General features: G+C 47.2%; 1 protein-coding gene across 2 annotated transcripts; it reads right to left on the bottom strand.

Moving 5' to 3' along the window:
- Window positions 1-290: 290 nt before the first annotated feature.
- Window positions 291-17390, bottom strand: NOP53 (NOP53 ribosome biogenesis factor). Of its 2 annotated transcripts, XM_070764564.1 has the most exons (13): window positions 17115-17390; window positions 16087-16151; window positions 15683-15767; window positions 14959-15161; window positions 14087-14157; window positions 13910-14005; window positions 12785-12889; window positions 10971-11183; window positions 8075-8250; window positions 6889-6955; window positions 2987-3063; window positions 2398-2454; window positions 291-362 (listed from the first exon to the last, which is right to left on the bottom strand). In XM_070764564.1, the coding sequence occupies exons 1-13, from the start codon at window positions 17339-17341 to the stop codon at window positions 356-358; spliced, it is 1449 nt and encodes a 482-aa protein (XP_070620665.1). In that variant the 5' UTR covers window positions 17342-17390; the 3' UTR covers window positions 291-355. The 2 variants fall into 2 exon arrangements, 1 of the variants encoding a protein (XP_070620665.1); XR_011560338.1 differs by lacking the exon at window positions 6889-6955 and having other exon boundaries at window positions 17115-17379.
- Between the last annotated feature and the right edge of the window lie 418 nt (window positions 17391-17808).

Below are 17808 nucleotides of genomic sequence, written 5' to 3'. Positions count from 1 at the left end.
AAAAAATAATATTATATGCATATAATTATACATACTCACCAGTCTTCGGAGAGGGGCGGCATGCAAATCTCATAAATAAATAAAATAAATAATTTTGAAACTTCTAAACCCAGGTTTTCGCACCCCCTGGAATATCGTTACAACCCCCCACCCAGGGGCTGCGAGCACCCCCGATTGGAAACCCCTCCTCCAGCCAGACCCACGGATACCCAGGCCAAGGAAAAAGAGACTGGGTGGTTGGGGATAACCCAGAGAAAAAGGGGAAAGGATCGAACCAAACAGACTTGAGGTTGTGTGGTTTTGTAATGTTTTAATGAAACACGCGACAGATCTCAGGATGCTGATTTTCGCGCTTCTATAATCTGCAGAGAAGACGAGAGAAGAAAGGGGTGAGTGTGGTGTGGGATAATTAAACGACAAAAAATACGAAGGAATTAGAAGTTTCGCTTTTCACCCCTCGCTTCCCCCAAAGTGAGAAGTGCCAGAGAGAAACGGGAGGAAAAAATAGATATACACCAGGTCATTGTTAAAACCAACAAGCCTGGATGGGGCTAGAAACCCTCAACTCTCTTGGGGGGGGGGGGGGGGGTGTTGTCAGATAAGGGGGTAAGCATTCCCAACTGGATTTTAATCCTGTGCCAAGACGCCCTAAGAGTCCTTTGGTGTGGTGGTAAGTTTCTCTCAATGATTAGAATAGAATAGAAGGGGACACAATCTGAAGTTAGTTGGGGGAAAGATCAAAAGCAACATGAGAAAATATTATTTGACTGAAAGAGTAGTAGATCCTTGGAACAAACTTCCAGCAGACGTGGTAGATAAATCCACAGTCACTGAATGTTAAACCTGCCTGGGATAAACATAGATCCATCCTAAGATAAAATACAGGAAATAGTATAAGGGCAGACTAGATGGACCATGAGGTCTTTTTCTGCCGTCAGTCTTCTATGTTTCTATGTTTATTGGCCAAGTGTGATTGGACACACAAGGAATTTGTCTTTGGTGCACATGCTCTCAGCGTACATAAAAGAAAAAGAGACATTTGTCAAGAATCATGTGGTACAACACTTAATAGAAACATAGAAACATGGAAGACTGACGGCAGAAAAAGACCTCCTGGTCCATCTAGTCTGCCCTTATACTATTTGCTGTATTTTTATCTTAAGATGGATATATGTTTATCCCAGGCATGTTTAAATTCAGTTACTGTGGATTTATCTACCACGTCTGCTGGAAGTTTGTTCCAAGGATCTACTACTCTTTCAGTGAAATAATATTTTCTCACGTTGCTTTTCATCTTTCCCCCAACTAACTTCAGATTGTGTCCCCTTGTTCTTGGGTTCACTTTCCTATTAAAAACACTTCCCCTCCTGGATTGATTCTCACAGGGGTCAAATAAGCAATGAAGAAACAATCAATATTAATTAAAAAAATCTTAGGACATAAGCAACAAGTGACAGTCATACAGTCCTAAGTGGGAGGAAATGGGTGATAGGATTACCCACCGAGATGAGGTTCTAGCCAGCTGATAAGACTCTCCGAGCATTTCGGCTAAGCCATTAAAAGACTTTAATTGCATTTTGCAAAGACTTTACAAAGTAAATCCTTTACTACTGAAACCGGGTGGTCTACACCTGATTCCTGGGGGGGCTCAGTGCTGGGACACAACACCCCTTTTTAAGACTGACAACTTAGGGGGATCCAGGACTTTTAAGCAGCTTCAGATTTCAGGATCAGGCCTCCCAAAAGCAGTTAACAACAACAACAACAACAACAACAACTACTATTATTATTATTATTATTATTATTATTATTATTATTATTATTATTATTATTATTAATTAGATTTGTATGCCGCCCCTCTCCGAAGATTAAGGGCAGCTCACAACACAATACACAATGTACAAATCCAATATTAAAAACAGATTAAAACCCTTATCATAAAAATTAATCATACAACCCAAGCAAACCATACATAAATCATAGCCTGGCGACATAGATGGGGTTTTAGGAGTTTGCGAAAGGCAAGGGGGGTGGGGCAGTTCTAATCTCCAGGGGGAGTTGATTCCAGAGGGCCGGGGCCACCACAGAGAAGGCTCTTCCCCTCGGTCCCACCAGATGGCATTGCTTAGTCGACGGGACCCGGAGAAGGCCAACTCTGTCGGACCTAACCGGTCATTGGGAGTTGTGTGGGTTTCTTAACTTCAGATGTAAGAGGAACAAAGGGGAAAGCCCATAAGCACACGACGGCTGCTCCTGATGGGAGTTGTAATCCGTCCCAAAGGCCCCCAGCCTTGGGAAAGACAGCCTTATAGCAGCCTGCTACCCTGGCTTGCTTCAATCCAACCAGACCGGTCAGCCAGTCTGACCAGAGCTCTTCCCAGCCCCTAAGAAACTTACGTGATCTCGCGGAAAGCTCGCTTCTCCACGTATTTAAGTCGGTATTTTCTTTTGAACCTGGGTAAGGAAGAAATCACGTTATCAGAATCATCTATGTCTCTATGGGTGGTTCAAAATTTGTGAGAAATAAAATTTAAAAAATTAAAATATGAAGAAGCTCCAGCTATGGCCATGGCTGCAGAGGTCAGGCAGAGGTCTACAAACTTGGCAAACTTTTAAGACTTGTGGACTTCAACTCCCAGAATTCTCCAGCCGGCATAGCTTAAAGTGGCCAGTTTTGGGGACCCCATGGAACCAGGGCTCCGAAGTGCGCTGTGGATTATAGGAGGTGTAGTACCTCCCATCTGGAAAACCAAATTCTTAAAGTTGCTAAGTTCGGGGACCCCTGGTGCAAGGGGTCACACCTTGTACTTCCTACTAGAAAGAAGAGAGCAGCTGGTCAGAGAAATGACCCACGAGATCATTTCTGAGGACAAGAAAGGGCGTCTCCTGGCTAGAAGATGGAGGGAAAAGCCAAAGCTTTGGGGGACCAGCATTGGAGAAACCCCCTCCCCACCGCTTCTCATGCCACTCCATCCCAGAGACTCACTTGGCCCGCTCTCGGGGTTCGATCATGTTGCGTCTCTGTAAGCTCTTGAATCGGTCCTTCAGGATGCTGCCTTCCGGCTGAGGGAGAGAGAGCCAACATGAGCTTAGGATGCCCAACAGCAGAGACAGGGATGGCAAAGACACACCTTGGCTTCAGAGAGGAAGGAAGGAAGGGATGGAGAAGAAAGGAAGGAAGGAAAGAAAGAGAGGGAGGGAAGAAATAGAAAGAAAAAGAGGGAGGGAGGGAAGAAAGAAAGAAAGAGGGAGGAAGGGAGAAAGAAAGGAATGGATGGAGAAAAAAGGAAGGAAATAAAGAGAGGGAGGGAGAGAAGTAGAAAGAAAAAGAGGGAGGGAAGGAAGGAAGAAGGAAAGAAAGAGAAAGGAAGGAAGGAGAAAGGAAAGAGGAAGGAAGGAAGGAAAGGAAGGGAGGAAGAAGAAAGGAAGGAAAGAGGAGGGAGGCAAGAAGAAAAAAGGGAGGGGGAGGAAGGGAAGAAAGAAAGAAAGAAAGAAGAAGAAAGGAAGGAAGGAAGGAAGGAAGGAAGGAACGAAGGAAAGAAATAAATCCAATTTACAGTACAGGCACTCCTTGACCTACAACCACAACTGAGCCCAAAATGTCTGTTGCTAACAGTTGTTAAGTGAACCACTGCGGTTGTTAAGTTAATAATAACACAGTTGTTAAACAAAACTGGTTTCCTCCCTGACTTCGCTGGCCTCAAGGTTGCAAAAAGATGCGGCAACCGTCATAAATGGGAGTCAACTGCCAAGCATCCGAATGTAAAGCAGGCGACCAGGGGGATGATGCAAAGGTACTTAAGTGCGACAAAGGGTCGTAAGTCCCTTTTTTCAGGGCCGTGGTCACTTCGGTCACTAAGCGAAGCGTCGTAAGTCGAGGACTCCCTATATTCCAGCCTCACAGCAACATCTTTGGACCACAACGGCCCAAACCAGACGTGGTGGGGAAGGCCAAACTTTCCAGGCCACAATAGCTTATTAAAAGGAAAAAAGGAGTGAAGGGAGGGGGAAATAAAACCCCTCACTCTCCTCCCCCCCCCGACACATCCGGAAGAGACCCAAATAGAACTTTTCACGCCATCTCAGCTCCTCGGGTGCAAGCGGAGAGAGGTGGCTTCCTGCTCGGTTGAGGTAAGAGTGAATTTTCTCAGGATCTGCCAGGGTGGGAGGCTGGGGAGGGAACAAAGAGCCCAGCTGCAAGGCAAGGGCTCCAAGGAGGAGTCAAGCCGGTGCAGACGTTGGGGATGTTAAAAGGGATGAGTTTCATGAGGGACGAGATGCAGCCAAAAATCATCCTTTCAAGGGGTTCAAGGCCATCCTTTGCCCACCCACCTGGGCGGAAGCGGAAGGAGGAGTGGCCATGCTGGCAAAATCTGAGTGTGCATGTGTGCTATCGTGCAGGCGCGAGTGCTCAAACCCATAATTCAGTGCCTGGGGAGGGCAAAAACAGCTTACCCCGTCCTCCCTGGAGGCTGAAAATGGCCTGTTTCCCAACTTCTGGTGGGCCCAGTAGGCTCGTGTTTCGTCCTTCCCAGGCTCCATAGGCTTCCTTGGAGTCAGGGGAGGGTAAAAACGCCCTCCCCATCCCTCTGGAGGCTCTCTGGAAGCCAAAAGCGACCTCCCAGAGCCTCTGTGCGAGCCAAAAATCAGCTGGCCGGCACCCACATGCATATTAGAGCTGAGCTAGGACAACGGCTCGAGTGCCAGCAGATATGGCTCCGCGTGCCACCTGTGGCCCCCACGCCATAGGTTTGCCATCGCTGGAATAGATAAAGCTGCAATACCGCCAAGTGGTTAATCTGGCATTTATTATTATTATTATTATTATTATTAATTGGATTTGTATACCGCCCCTCTCCGTAGACTCGGGGCAGCTAACAACAACGATAAAAACAGCATGTAACAATCCAATTAATAAAACAACTAAAAACCCTTATTTATAAAAACCAGACATACACACAAACATACCATGCATAACTTGTAATGGCCTAGGGGAAGGAATATCCTAACTCCCCCATGCCTGGCGACAAAGGTGGGTCTTGAGTAATTTGCGAAAGACAAGGAGGGTGGGGGCCGTTCTAATCTCTGGGGGGAGTTGATTCCAGAGGGCCGGGGCCGCCACAGAGAAGGCTCTTCCCCTGGGGCCCGCCAAACGACATTGTTTCCTTCCCCTTGGAGCATCTGAGCCGTGGTAGAAGGGAAGAATCCTTCATGCTTCTTCTTTCAAAAGACCCTTTCGAGCCCCATGTGAAGGGAATCCCACAGAGTTTGTTTGCAATTCCATCGCGCGCCGACTATACAAATAGTTCTGCTTTTGAAGTTGTAAACAGAGCGGTTTTCATATTTGCACGCTGGGAATATAATTGTGCTTTTAAACTTATGTTTTGGGGGGAGGGGGGGAGGAATCCCCGCGACCGGTTAGGTCCCACAGAGTTGGCCTTCTCCGGGTCCCGTCGACTAAGCAATGTCGTCTGGCGGGACCCAGGGGAAGAGCCTTCTCTGTGGTGGCTCCGACCCTCTGGAACCAGCTCCCCCCAGAGATTACGATTGCCCCCACCCTCCTCCTTGCCTTTCGTAAACTCCTTAAAATCCACCTCTGCCGTCAGGCATGGGGGAATTGAAACATCTCCCCCTTGCCCATGGTGTTTGGTGTTTGATTGATTGTGTGCTTGTTTTTTATATATATTGGGGTTGCTTTTATGCATTTTTTAACCTAAAACCGTAATTAGATTGGTAAATATTAGATTTGTCACTATGTACTGTTTTTGCCATTGTTGTGAGCCGCCCCGAGTCTGCGGAGAGGGACGGCATATAAATCCAATAAATCTAATCTAATCTAATCTGCTAAATGAGTAAACCGACGGAAAAGGGAAGAAGGAAGGGGGTGGCTGGAGAGGTGCCTCAGTTCCCTGATCCTCACCCACTCGGTAGGACCAGGGGTTCCCCTGGGGTCCTTCACATTCCCAGCCACGGCGGCTGCAAATTCTCCGAGCGCAAGGATGGGTCTCATCATCGGACACCAAGGGAGGGGCGGGGGGAGAGAGAGGAAGAGCACAAACACAACCTCGGTTATATTTAAGCTCATTTAAAGCCATAGCTAGCGCAGGGCCGAGAAGGACTGAATTCACCCAAGGGAGATCTACAGAGGGGGCCTGAAGCAGAAGGGAAGGTGGCAGGGACACCAACCGGGAAAGAGCCTTCTCTGTGGCGGCCCCGGCCCTCTGGAACCAACTCCCCCCCAGAGATCAGAATTGCCCCCACCCTCCTTGCCTTTCGTAAGCTGCTTAAAACCCACCTGTGCCGCCAGGCATGGGGGAACTGAGATACACTTTCCCCCTAGGCCTTTACAATTTTATGCATGGTATGTCTGTATGTATGTTTGGTTTTTTATAATAATGGGTTTTTAACTGTTTTTAGTATTGGATTATTGTTATATGCTGTTTCATGTTGCTGTTAGCTGCCCCAAGTCTCTGGAGAGGGGCGGCATACAAATCCAATAGATAGATAGATAGATAGATAGATAGATAGATAGATAGATAGATAGATAGATAGATAGATAGATAGATAGATAGATAGATAGATAGATTAGATAGACAGACAGACAGACAGATAAATGAATAGATAAATAAATAAATAAATAAATAGATAGATAAATGAATAAATAGATAGATAAATGAATAAATAGATAGATAAATGAATAGATAAATGAATAAATAGATAGATAAATGAATAGATAAATGAATAAATAGATAGATAAATGAATAGATAAATAAATAGATAAATAAAGAGATAGATAAATAAATAGATAAATAAATAAATAGATAAATAAATAAATAAATAAACCGGGCCGATTCTCTGCCGTGCCAAAAAAGCCGAACCGCCGCTTACCCGGAGCGTCCTCAAGGACTCTGCCAGTTCACTGCTCAACTGCACGTCCACATCAGGCTCTTGGTACCTGGCGGGAAAAGAGCGAGGCCTTGCTGGGAACCAGGCGGGCCAGGTTTCCTTCCTGCCGCCCGCTTCTTCTCCCTCTGGGCCCGTAGCCCCTGCCTGCTCTCATTTATTTCTTTTATTTGCAAAATTTATTAGCTGCCTCGGTCTCACCACGGGTGTGACTCTGGGCGGCTTGCAATCTTTAAAAGGTAAAACCAATACAAAAGCTAGAAGTCAAATACCAAACACTGCGGGCCAATAAAAAGATGGGGAGGGCGGGGACAGGATGTAAGAGGGGTGTGTGTGTGGGATCTGTTGCTAAGCGATCAATCACACACACACCCCATCATGCTCCCCCATTGTCAATCAGTGTTGCTCCCTAAGTGGACACTTTGATATCACAGAAGTTTGATTTACTTGGAGTTAATATTGTGTTGTTGAAGGGTTCCCTTTATTTTTTTTGAGCAGTATACATCTGATGACGGCTTCTGGCAGAAACATGGTTACAAATGCCCCAAAAAGTTTGCTGTGTGTTTGTTTGTGTTATGTGTGCATCTATTCAAATAATAATAAACAATGTCATTTGGCGGGTCCCAGGGGAAGAGCCTTCTCTGTGTCGGCCCCCGACCCTCTGGAACCAGCTCCCCCCTGAGATTAGAACCGCCCCCACCCTCCTTGCCTTCCGCAAACTCCTTAAAACCCACCTCTGCCGTCAGGCATGGGGGAACTGAAATATCTTCCCCAGGCCTGTACTGTTGATGCATGGCATGTTGTGTGCATGGTTTTTTTAAAAAAATTATGGGTTTTTAGCTTTCTAATTATTGAATTTGTATTATATATTGTTTTCTGTTGCTGTTGTGAGCCGCCCCGAGTCTGGGAGAGGGGCGGCATACAAATTTAATAAATAAATAAATAATAATAAAAATAATAACAATAATAACAAGAGAATCTCCATAGATTTTCCTTCAAGGAAGTTTGGGGGGGGACAGCTGACCCCCCCCCCTCTTCTTTGGGGCAGCCCCTCAAATATTGGAACCCTGCTGTCGTGTCATCCCTGGTCCTTCCCTTCGCTAGAGTAGACCTCCCCTGTTCCTGCAACCTTCTTCAAGGGGGCCGGAGGGAGTTTCAGCCTCTTACTTACTTGAGCCTGCCCAGCCGTTTGGGCTTGACCGCTTCCAATTTCCGCTTGGCTTCCCGCCTCTGCTTCCGGCGCTGGAGCTCGGCCTCCCGCTGTCTCAGCTGCAGCCGGATGGATTTCAACTGAAAGAGCTCCTGCTTCCTGAGCCGGGCGGCCTTCTCGGAGAGCTCGCGGGATTTCTGTACCAAAGGGGGGGGGGAGAAGCAGCGGGAAAGGGAGGGTGAGTTCAAGGGCACCGCAGGGGGGGGGGGGGGCTGCAAGGTTTTGACCTATAAAGCCCTTCATGGCATCGGGCCAGAATATCTCCGGGACCGCCTTCTGCCGCACGAATCCCAGCGACCGGCTGGGTCCCACAGAGTCGGCCTTCTCCGGGTCCCGTCGACTAAACAACGTCGTTTGGCAGGTCCCAGGGGAAGAGCCTTCTCTGTGGCGGCCCCGACCCTCTGGAACCAGCTCCCCTCTGAGATTAGAACTGCCCCCACCCTCTTTGCCTTTCGTAAACTCCTTAAAACCCACCTCTGCCGTCAGGCTTGGGGGAACTGAGACAACTTCCCCAGGCCTATATAGTTTATGTATGGTATGTTGTGTGCATGTTTTTTAAATTATGGGTTTTTAGCTTTCTAATTATTGAATTTATATTATATATTGCTTTTTGTTGCTGTGAGCCGCCCCGAGTCTGCGGAGAGGGGCGGCATACAAATTAAATAAATAGATAGATAAATAAAGAAATAAATAAATACACAATCTGAAGTTAGTTGGGGGAAAGACCAAAAGCAACATGAGAAAATATTATTTTACTGAAAGAGTAGTAGATCCTTGGAACAAACTTCCAGCAGACGTGGTTGGTAAATCCACAGTAACTGAATTTAAACATGCAATGGATATAAACATATATCCATCGTAAGATAAAATACAGGAAATAGTATAAGGGCAGACTAGATGGACCAGGAGGTCTTTTTCTGCCGTCAGTCCTCTATGTTTCAATCAATCAATCAATCAATCAAGGGCCTTTCCTATCTTCCTACCCCCTTGCCGGCGTGCCAGGCTCGGTCTGAGTGGGTCCAGCCGCCCTCCGCGAGCTGGCATCCCCCTCGCTTCTGCAGAGCTGACAGAGGGAGCAGATGGCAGCGCGAGGCTGGGCCAGATGGCGGCCGTTCTGTGAGCCACCACATCCTCGGCAGAGAGGCTAAACAAGTGCCGGTTGGTGAGGGCCCCCGGAAGGTTGGCATTGTGGCTTCAAGGGCAACGAGGAGAGCTTGGGAAAGGAATCCCTGCCATGCCCTTCACGCAACATGCCAGACCGGCAAGACCCAAGGGAAAAGAAGCGCCGGTGCTTGTTTCCTGCCTTCCTCAAAGTGAACAGGATTAGAATCCGGTGCCCGGATTGCTCATTTGCAATAGCAACAAAGCCACACACACACACACCCCAGCAGAATGGATATTGATGTTTTAGTATTAAAGGGTACTTGGTTTTATATCGTTGTTCGCCACGCAGAGTCCGGGCAGCTTATAAATTGCAATAATAAAAAAATAAAAATAATAAAGAGCTGTGAATTATTTCCAAGCAGGTGTTGGGGGCTGATTTAAGCAACCGGGAATCCGTTCTGCTTGGCTCACGCTGGCCTTCTCCAGGGCAGAAAAAGGACCAACAAGCCCGAAACCTCATAAAAAGTGACCACGACTTCTACAACAAGAGAACTCCGATTTGTGGCCCAGACCGGCCCTCTTAACTTCACAGGGAGTCCTCGACACATGACCTTCATGGAATCTGGCCATTAGGGCCATGTCCCGTATGTTTCTTTATTTTATTTACTTATTTTTTATATATATTTATATTTTTATTTATATATGTTTGTTTGTTTGTTTTATTTTATTTTATTTTAATTGATTGATTGATTGGATTTGTATGCTGCCCCTCTCCGGAGACTCAGGGCGGCTAACAGCAACAATAAAGCAGTGTACAATAGTAATCTAATACTAAAAATGATTAAAAACCCATTAATATAAAAAAACAAACATACATACATACATGCATAGAATTGTAAAGGCCAAAGAGGATCTCAGTTCCCCCATGCCTGACGGCAGAGGTGGGTTTTAAGCAGCTTACGAAAGGCGAGGACGGTGGGGGCAATTCTAATCTCTGGGGGGAGCTGGTTCCAGAGTCGGGGCCGCCACAGAGAAGGCTCTTCCCCTGGGTCCTGCCAAGTGGCATTGTTTAGTTGACGGGACCCGGAGAAGATCCACTCTGTGGGACCTAACTGGTTGCTGGGATTCGTGCGGCAGAATGCGACTCAGGGCAGCGTACAATATTATAAATACAACAATACATAAAAGAAATCGAATTTACTTTAAAAGATATAGATTGCTAAAAGTGTTAAAACTCCCTATACAGTCTCATGGCTCACAGCCCCCCATGCCCGCCGGCAGAGGTGGGTCTTCAGAGCTTTACGAAAGATCAGGAGGGAGGGAGGTGGTACGTATCTCCGGAGGGAGTTCGTTCCAGAGGGCTGGGGCCACCAGAGAGAAGGCTCTTCCCCCTAAGGCCCCACCAGATGACATTGTCTGGCGGACGGGACCTGGAGAAGGCCGACTCTGTGGGGCCTGACCGGCCGCTGGGATACATGAGGCAGACAATGGTCCCAAAGACAAAACCCATGGTGCACAGAGGGCCAAGGAATATGGATTTTCTCCCCCAGTGGGAAAGGCACCAACCCGAACGGCTGTTCCACTTTCGGACGGTTTCGTCTGCCGTCATGGAAACACTGCTTCTGAACCGCTCGGAAAGACGGAACCGCAACCCTCACCAGGGCTGGGAACCAGGGGGGTTGTAGTCTTAACCCTTCTAGAAACTGAGGCTGTGCAAAAGCAGATTCCCTTGCCCCAAAGTCTCCAAACTCACCAATTTTTTGGCGGCTTTTTCTTTCTTCCGCTGCTGTTCTGTTTTCTTCTCTCTGGCCGCCGTCGCTGTTAGGGGACGGGAGGCCTCGTCCGAGATGGCCTGCAGAGCCTCCTCCCCCTCCTCCTCCAGGGGCCTTGGTGGGCTGCCCTGCCCTTCCTCGCCCTCCGACTCCTCTTCCATGAGGCCCTCGCATTGTTCCTGAAACACTGACTCCTGGGGAGAGGGCAGGAGAGGAGAAGAGATGAAAGGGAACCAGGCCCACGTCCACTCTACCACCAGATTTAAGCGGGCCTGGGTCTCCCTGAGTCCAAAGACGGGCTGCAAGAATGGTGGAAGGTCTTAAGCATAAAACGTATCAGGAAAGACTTCATGAACTCAATCTGTAGAGTCTGGAGGACAGAAGGAAAAGGGGGGACATGATCGAAACATTTAAATAGGTTAAAGGGTTAAATAAGGTCCAGGAGCAGTGGTTGCTCAACCTTTCTAATGTCGCGACCCCTTAATACAGTTCCTCATGTTGTGGTGACCCCCAACCATAAGTCTAGCGCCAATTCTCCCAACAGAGCTTTAAACCGATTGGCAGGAAGGTCGGAAGGATAACCCCCACTGTAAACGCCTGATTGGTCGGATTGTAAAAATATGTCCCAAGCATAGTTCCCTCTAAGCTGAGCAGTGAGCAATCGCTCACTTAAAAATCATCATCAACTCAAGAGTTTTCCAAACCTGCCCAGAAGCCGAGAGGGAAATTTTATTATTATTTCTGGGCTGCCCAGACCCGAAGGGACTGCCGCTCAGACACTATACTTTTCCGCCCACCCCCCAAAAAATTAGAGGGAACACTGGTCCCAAGGCGCCAGAATAGAAGCTTTAGTTCCTAACACCAGGGGAAATGTGTTTTTTCCCATGGTCTTAGGTGACCCCTCTGAAACGGTCGTTCGACCCCCCAAAGGGGCCCCGACCCCCAGGTTGAGAACCACTGTTCAGGAGGGAAGTGTTTTTAATAGGAAAGTGAACCGAAGAACAAAGGGGCACAATCTGAGGTCAGTTGGGGGAAAGATCAGAAGCAACGTGAGAAAATATTATTTGACCGAAAGAGTTGTAGATGCTTGGAACAAACTTCCAGCAGACGTGGGTGGTCAATCCACAGTCACTGAATATAAACATGCCTGGGATAAGATAAAATAAATAAGATAAAATACAGGAAATAGTATAAGGGCAGACTAGATGGACCAGGAGGTCTTTTTCTGCTGTCAATCTTCTATGCTTCTATGTTTCCACTGATATACCATCTTGTCCATGCCATGCGCTCTCCAAACGGGCCAACCCTGCTGATCCCATCGGAATTGTGACACTACCACCCCTCCCCAACCGCGGGAAAGTCCTTCCTCCAATCATTGTAGAAACATAGAAGACTGACGGCAGAAAAAGACCTCATGGTCCATCTAGTCTGCCCTTATACTATTTCCTGTATTTTATCTTAGGATGGATCTATGTTTATCCCAGGCATGTTTCAATTCAGTTCCTGTGGATTGAGCAACCACGTCTGCTGGAAGTTTGTTCCAAGCAACTACAACTCTTACAGTCAATATTTTCTCCCGTTGCTTCTGATCTTTCCCCCAACTAACTTCAGATTGTGTCCCCTTGTTCTTGGGTTCACTTTCCTATTAAAAACACTTCCCTCCTGGACCTTATTTAACCTTTTAACATATTTAAATGTTTCGATCATGTAATCTCCTCTATGAATGATTCTATCCCAAGCAGAATTCAGGAGAGACTCCAGCCCTTGTTCGAGACTGGGGCCTCCTTGCGCTTACCTGGGTGGGGGCTTCGGCAGCGGTGGGGAAATTCAACTGGCGCTGCAGCCTCTCCTCTGCCTTCTGCCTCACCAGCTCAGCTTCAAAGGCCTCGAAGAGCAATGCCTGGGGGGGGAGGGGGGAGAAGAAGAGAAACCCAGTGAGCCCCCCACGGGGACCTCAGCAAGCTCCCCATCTGCGTGAAATCCACCTCAATGGATCACACGGGATTTCAAAGTGCCAGAGGAGGAAAATAAAACAAAACAATAATAATAGAAGTGATGAAATTGATCATCAGTTGATCACATCCTCAGCAGCTGCAAGAAAATCGCCCAGACAGACCCCAAACAGAGGCAGAACTACGTGGCCCAGATGCTTCATTGGAATCTGTGCCACAACTACCACCTACTAGTGGTAAAGAACGGGTGGGATCATAAACCTGAGAAAGTAGTCGAAAACAATTGTGCCAAAATACTTTAGACTTTCGAATTCAATCTGACAAGGTTTTGGGACACAATACACCGGACCTCATGATTGTGGAAAAGAAAAAAGTGTGGATTTCACCATAACTGGTGACAGTGGAATTGATGAGAAACAACAAGAAAAATTTAGCCAATATCAGAAACTTAAAATCGAACTACGACGACTCTGGCATAAACCAGTACAGGTGGTCCCAGTGGCAATCGGCACTCTGGGTGCTGTGCCAAAAGACCTCAGCCAAAACCCCCTTTTAATAAGGGTTTTTAAATGACTTTTAATTATTAGATTTGTTATATATTGTGTTATTGTTGTTGTGAGCCGCCCCGAGTCTGCGGAGGGAGGCGGCATACAAATCTAATAAATTGAATTGAATTTGAAAACAATAAACATTGACAAAATGACAACCTGTCAGTTGCAAAAAGCCACCGTACTTGGATCTGTGCGCATCATACAATAACACACAGTCCTAGATACTTGGGAAGTGTTCAACTTGTGATATTGTGATATGAAATCCAGCATTATTATTATTATTATTATTTATTAGATTTGTATGCCGCCCCTCTCCGAAGACTAGCATATTACTGTTTTTTGTGAATAAAATAATACTATAATAATAATAATAAACCTCCCTGCCTTCAGGGAAATTCACCACGCATCGCCAATTACCTGGTGAGACTGGAAGCTGGGATTGTAAGACCCTCCTGGGGAGATGATCTCCATGGCTGGCAGCTCGGAGGGCGTCTTCTTCAGCCGGTCAGGACGCTGGAGGAAACAGGCCTGGACGTGAGGCTCAGGCCTGCAGGCCCGTCCCACCTCCCGCTATGGAACAGGCCCAGCGCTTACCTTCACAGGCTGCTTCTTGGTTTGTTCCAGGAAAAAGGCGTCCTGCCCAGCTAGAGCTTTGTCGAGAGGGTCTGATGGCAAGAAAAACGAGAGGCAGTTTGGTCTAGTGGTTAAGGCACCAGTCCAGAAATGAATTCAAGTCCTGCCTTAAGCAGGAAAGCCGGTTGGGTGACTTTGAATCACTCACACACGTTTTTCACTTCACTCCCGATTTCAACTGATTTGAATTATTATTTTGTCTATGGTCAATCCCCAGGAGACTGGGAATTCCAGTCCCGCCTTAGGCATCAAAGATGGCTGAGTGACTTGGGCCAATCACCAGGAGACAGAAAATTCTAGTCCTGCCTTAGGCATCAAAGATGGCTGATTGACTTGGGGCCAATCACCAGGAGACAGAAAATTCTAGTCCCGGCTTAGGCATCAAAGATGGCTGGGTGACTCTGGGCCAATCACCAGGAGACTGGGAATTCCAGTCCCGCCTTAGGCATCAAAGATGGCTGGGTGACTCTGGGCCAATCACCAGGAGACAGAAAATTCTAGTCCCGCCTTAAGCATCAAAGATGGCTAGGTGACTTGGGGCCAATCACCAGGGGACAGAAAATTCTAGTCCCACCTTAGGCATCAAAGATGGCTAGGTGACTTGGGGCCAATCACCAGGAGACGGAAAATTCTAGTCCCACCTTAGGCATCAAAGATGGCGGAGTGACTTGGGGCCAATCACCAGGAGACTGGGAGTTCTAGTCCTGTCTTAGGCAGGAAAGCAAGCAATCAAACTTTGGGCCAGTCTGAGAAGTATTTCATTTCATTCCAATTTCAACCAACTTGAACTATCATTCATTCTATGGCTATCAGTTGAACGAAGAAAGGCTTACTTGAATCTGCCCAAATGTCGTAGAACTCCCTGGAGGGATCGGTCCCGCTGTCTGCTCCGGCTGCCTTGGCTTTGGGAGGGTTTTGTAACCTCTGATGAAGGAGCCGTTCTTTTCGGGGCACCAGCCCCTTTTCGGCCAGCTTCTCCCAGAGTCGCTGTTTCCGTTTCAACTTCCGACCGTTGGGGACTTGATACGAAAGGATGCTGGAGGAGGAAGCAGGCAGGGTTTAGGTCGGACAGCTCGATGTGGTTCAAAACGAGTTAAAATGGTATAATTCGCACCCACTGCTGAGCCATAAAATCACAGGAAATCAACTGAAGGTTTCAAAGATGGCACTGGGCAATCCAAAAGTATTCCATTTATTCCAGTAAGTTATACTGAAATTTTTGGGGGATCAGGGCAGCTGGCAAGGGAGAAGGGAAGAACGACGGCAATCTTCCAACATAGCAAAAACTCAGAAATGGAATCTGAATATTTTAACAAGATGACAAAGACAAAAGGAACCAGGTGATTGGTTATTTTCTTCATTTTTTCAGCTGCCCTGGACTATTAAAACTGCAAGAAGAGACATACAAATTCATTGAAACAAGGCCCATTCTTCTGCCCTATACTGTCCTTCCGTGAATCGAACATCCTTGCCCCCCAAAATGTGACAGAGAGAGATTCTGGAAAGGAATGAAGATGTCGGGTTCCCCACCCCCCACCTCACAATGAAAAACTCAACTCTTTGGGCGGAGGGACCTTGGAATCAGGCTGTAGGATCAAGTCGATCTTCAGTGGTTTCCCTTTGGCTGGTTGCTCTTTCTGACCTGGAACAAGAATGTAGTCAGAAAACGAACCCAGAAGCATCCATCTCACCAGGTAAGAGTCCAGGTGAGTCTTTTCCCCTTACTGTGCTCTGCCTCCAAAGTCCCTTGTCAAAAACTCGATTTGCCCACTAAAGCCCAGCTGTAGCCAACTACCCTTTATTATGCTTTTACTAAAAATAACATGCTTTTTAAAAATTGTTTTAACACGCTTCCCTGGCTGGGGAATTCTGGGAGCTGAAGTCCTCCAGGCTTAAAAGATGCCAAGGTTGGAGACCCCTGGCATGGATAACATCGTCACCACTGTGTTGCAACGTCTCACCTTGTTCTTCATTGCTTTTATCTACGAAGAAGAGGCTTTCATCTGGCTTTTCTGACACTGGTCCTCTAGGGAGAAATATATATTTATAAATATATTGTATAATACACACACACACACATATAGAAATAGGCCTTTCATCAAGAACTAACACATTCCTGAGTTCTCAGTAATGGAAAAAAGCCGGACTTCTTCTTCCCAATTCTAATATTCTGGGGATGGGGGAACTTCTTGATGAAATGAAGACACATGAAGCCCTCAGTACAGGCAGTCCTTGACTTACAACAGGTCATTTAGCGACCGTTCCAAGTTACAATGGCACTCCAAAAAGGGACTCGGGACCCCTTTTCACACTTCTATTAAGCCTTGCCGCAATCCCCACCGGCACAGGATCAAAATTTGGGATGCCGGTGACCAACTCATACTTATGACCCTTGCTGGATCCCAGGGTTAAGCGAGCCCCTTCTGTGACCTTCGGACAAGCAATGTGAGAAAATATTAGTAGATACTTGGAACAAGCTTCCAGCAGACGTGGTTGGTCAATCCACAGGAGCTGAATGTAAACATGCCTGGGATAAACATAGATCCATCCTAAGATAAAATACAGGAAATAGTAGAAGGGCAGACTAGATGGACCAGGAGGTCTTTTTCTGCTGTCAATCTTCTATGCTTCTATATTTAAGTCGAACGGGGGAAGTTGGTTTCATTTAACCACTGCCCGACTAAAGGTAAATCAGGGTAGTTAATGCGCTTAACAACTGCGGTGAGAAAGATTGAAGAACGGAGCAAAACATCCCTAAGGAATGTCTCGCTTAGCAACCAGGAACGTTGGGCTCCATGGCAGTCGTAAATCGAGGACTACCTGCAATTCCACACCTTCCCCCCCCCCACTCTCGGCCTCCACGCATGCGCAGAAGCAGTCTCCCCGGCTGGCCCTCGGGGTAGACTGCCTCCAAACCTGGAGGCTCTATTACTCCTATGAGCCCCCCCCCTTTCGGAAGCAAGGCTCTCCCGGCCTCCCTAGTCCTCACCCTAAGTGCCGCAGCTCCGAGACCCGCTCCTCCAGCCAGTCCCCGAGGTCCCGGCCCAGCTTGGCCTCGGGGCCCCGCCAGCGCTTCCAGCCCTTCTTGCGGTTCCGGGCGCCCCGGCCGCCCACCCGCCGCGAAGGGAGCAGGCTGGGGTCCTTTGAGTTGTCTCTGAAGCCCAGGAAGGAGGAAGAAGACGCGGTCGCCTGAGGAGAAGCGCCCGGCGCCGCCATCTTGCGCCACGAGAAAGAGCGATTGGGAATGAGAGAGAACCGGAAGAGAAGGGGAAGAGCGCCGCCCTGACGGGAAGGGGAAGGCGGCTTCCGGCGGAGAGTGGCGCCATTTGCGTGGAGGAGGTGAGAGGTCGCCCCTCATAAAATCACAAAGCGGGGGATAGGCATTAAATAGATATTGGAATGGAATAGAATAGAATTCAGGAATGGAATAGAATAGAATTTGGAATATTAGTAGAATAGAAACAGAATAGAATTAGAATAGAATAGGGTAGAATAGAATTTGGACTAGAATTAGAATAGAACAGAATAGAATAGAATTCAGGAATGGAATAGAATAGAATTTGGAATATTACTGGAATAGAAACAGAATAGAATTAGAATAGAACAAAACAGAATAGAATTCAGGGATGGAATAGAATAGAATTTGGAATATTAGTAGAATAGAAACAGAATAGAATTAGAAT

The sequence above is a fragment of the Erythrolamprus reginae genome, chromosome 11 (genome assembly GCF_031021105.1).
Source record: "Erythrolamprus reginae isolate rEryReg1 chromosome 11, rEryReg1.hap1, whole genome shotgun sequence".
NCBI classification, from domain to species: domain Eukaryota; kingdom Metazoa; phylum Chordata; class Lepidosauria; order Squamata; family Dipsadidae; genus Erythrolamprus; species Erythrolamprus reginae.
The sequence above is the reverse complement of the archived record's forward strand: the minus strand, read 5'-3'. Positions and strand labels throughout refer to the sequence as shown.

Bases quoted from the DNA above. Each gene is read 5' to 3' on its own strand.
- NOP53 (XM_070764564.1), bottom strand. From the start codon at position 17,341: ATGGCGGCGCCGGGCGCTTCTCCTCAGGCGACCGCGTCTTCTTCCTCC. The intron at 14,006-14,086 runs GTAAGCGCTGGG...TGTTTCCTCCAG, and splicing joins CCAAGAAGCAGCCTGTGAAG to CGTCCTGACCGGCTGAAGAA. The intron at 6,956-8,074 runs GTAAGTAAGAGG...TTTTCCCGCCAG, and splicing joins AAACGGCTGGGCAGGCTCAA to GTACCAAGAGCCTGATGTGG.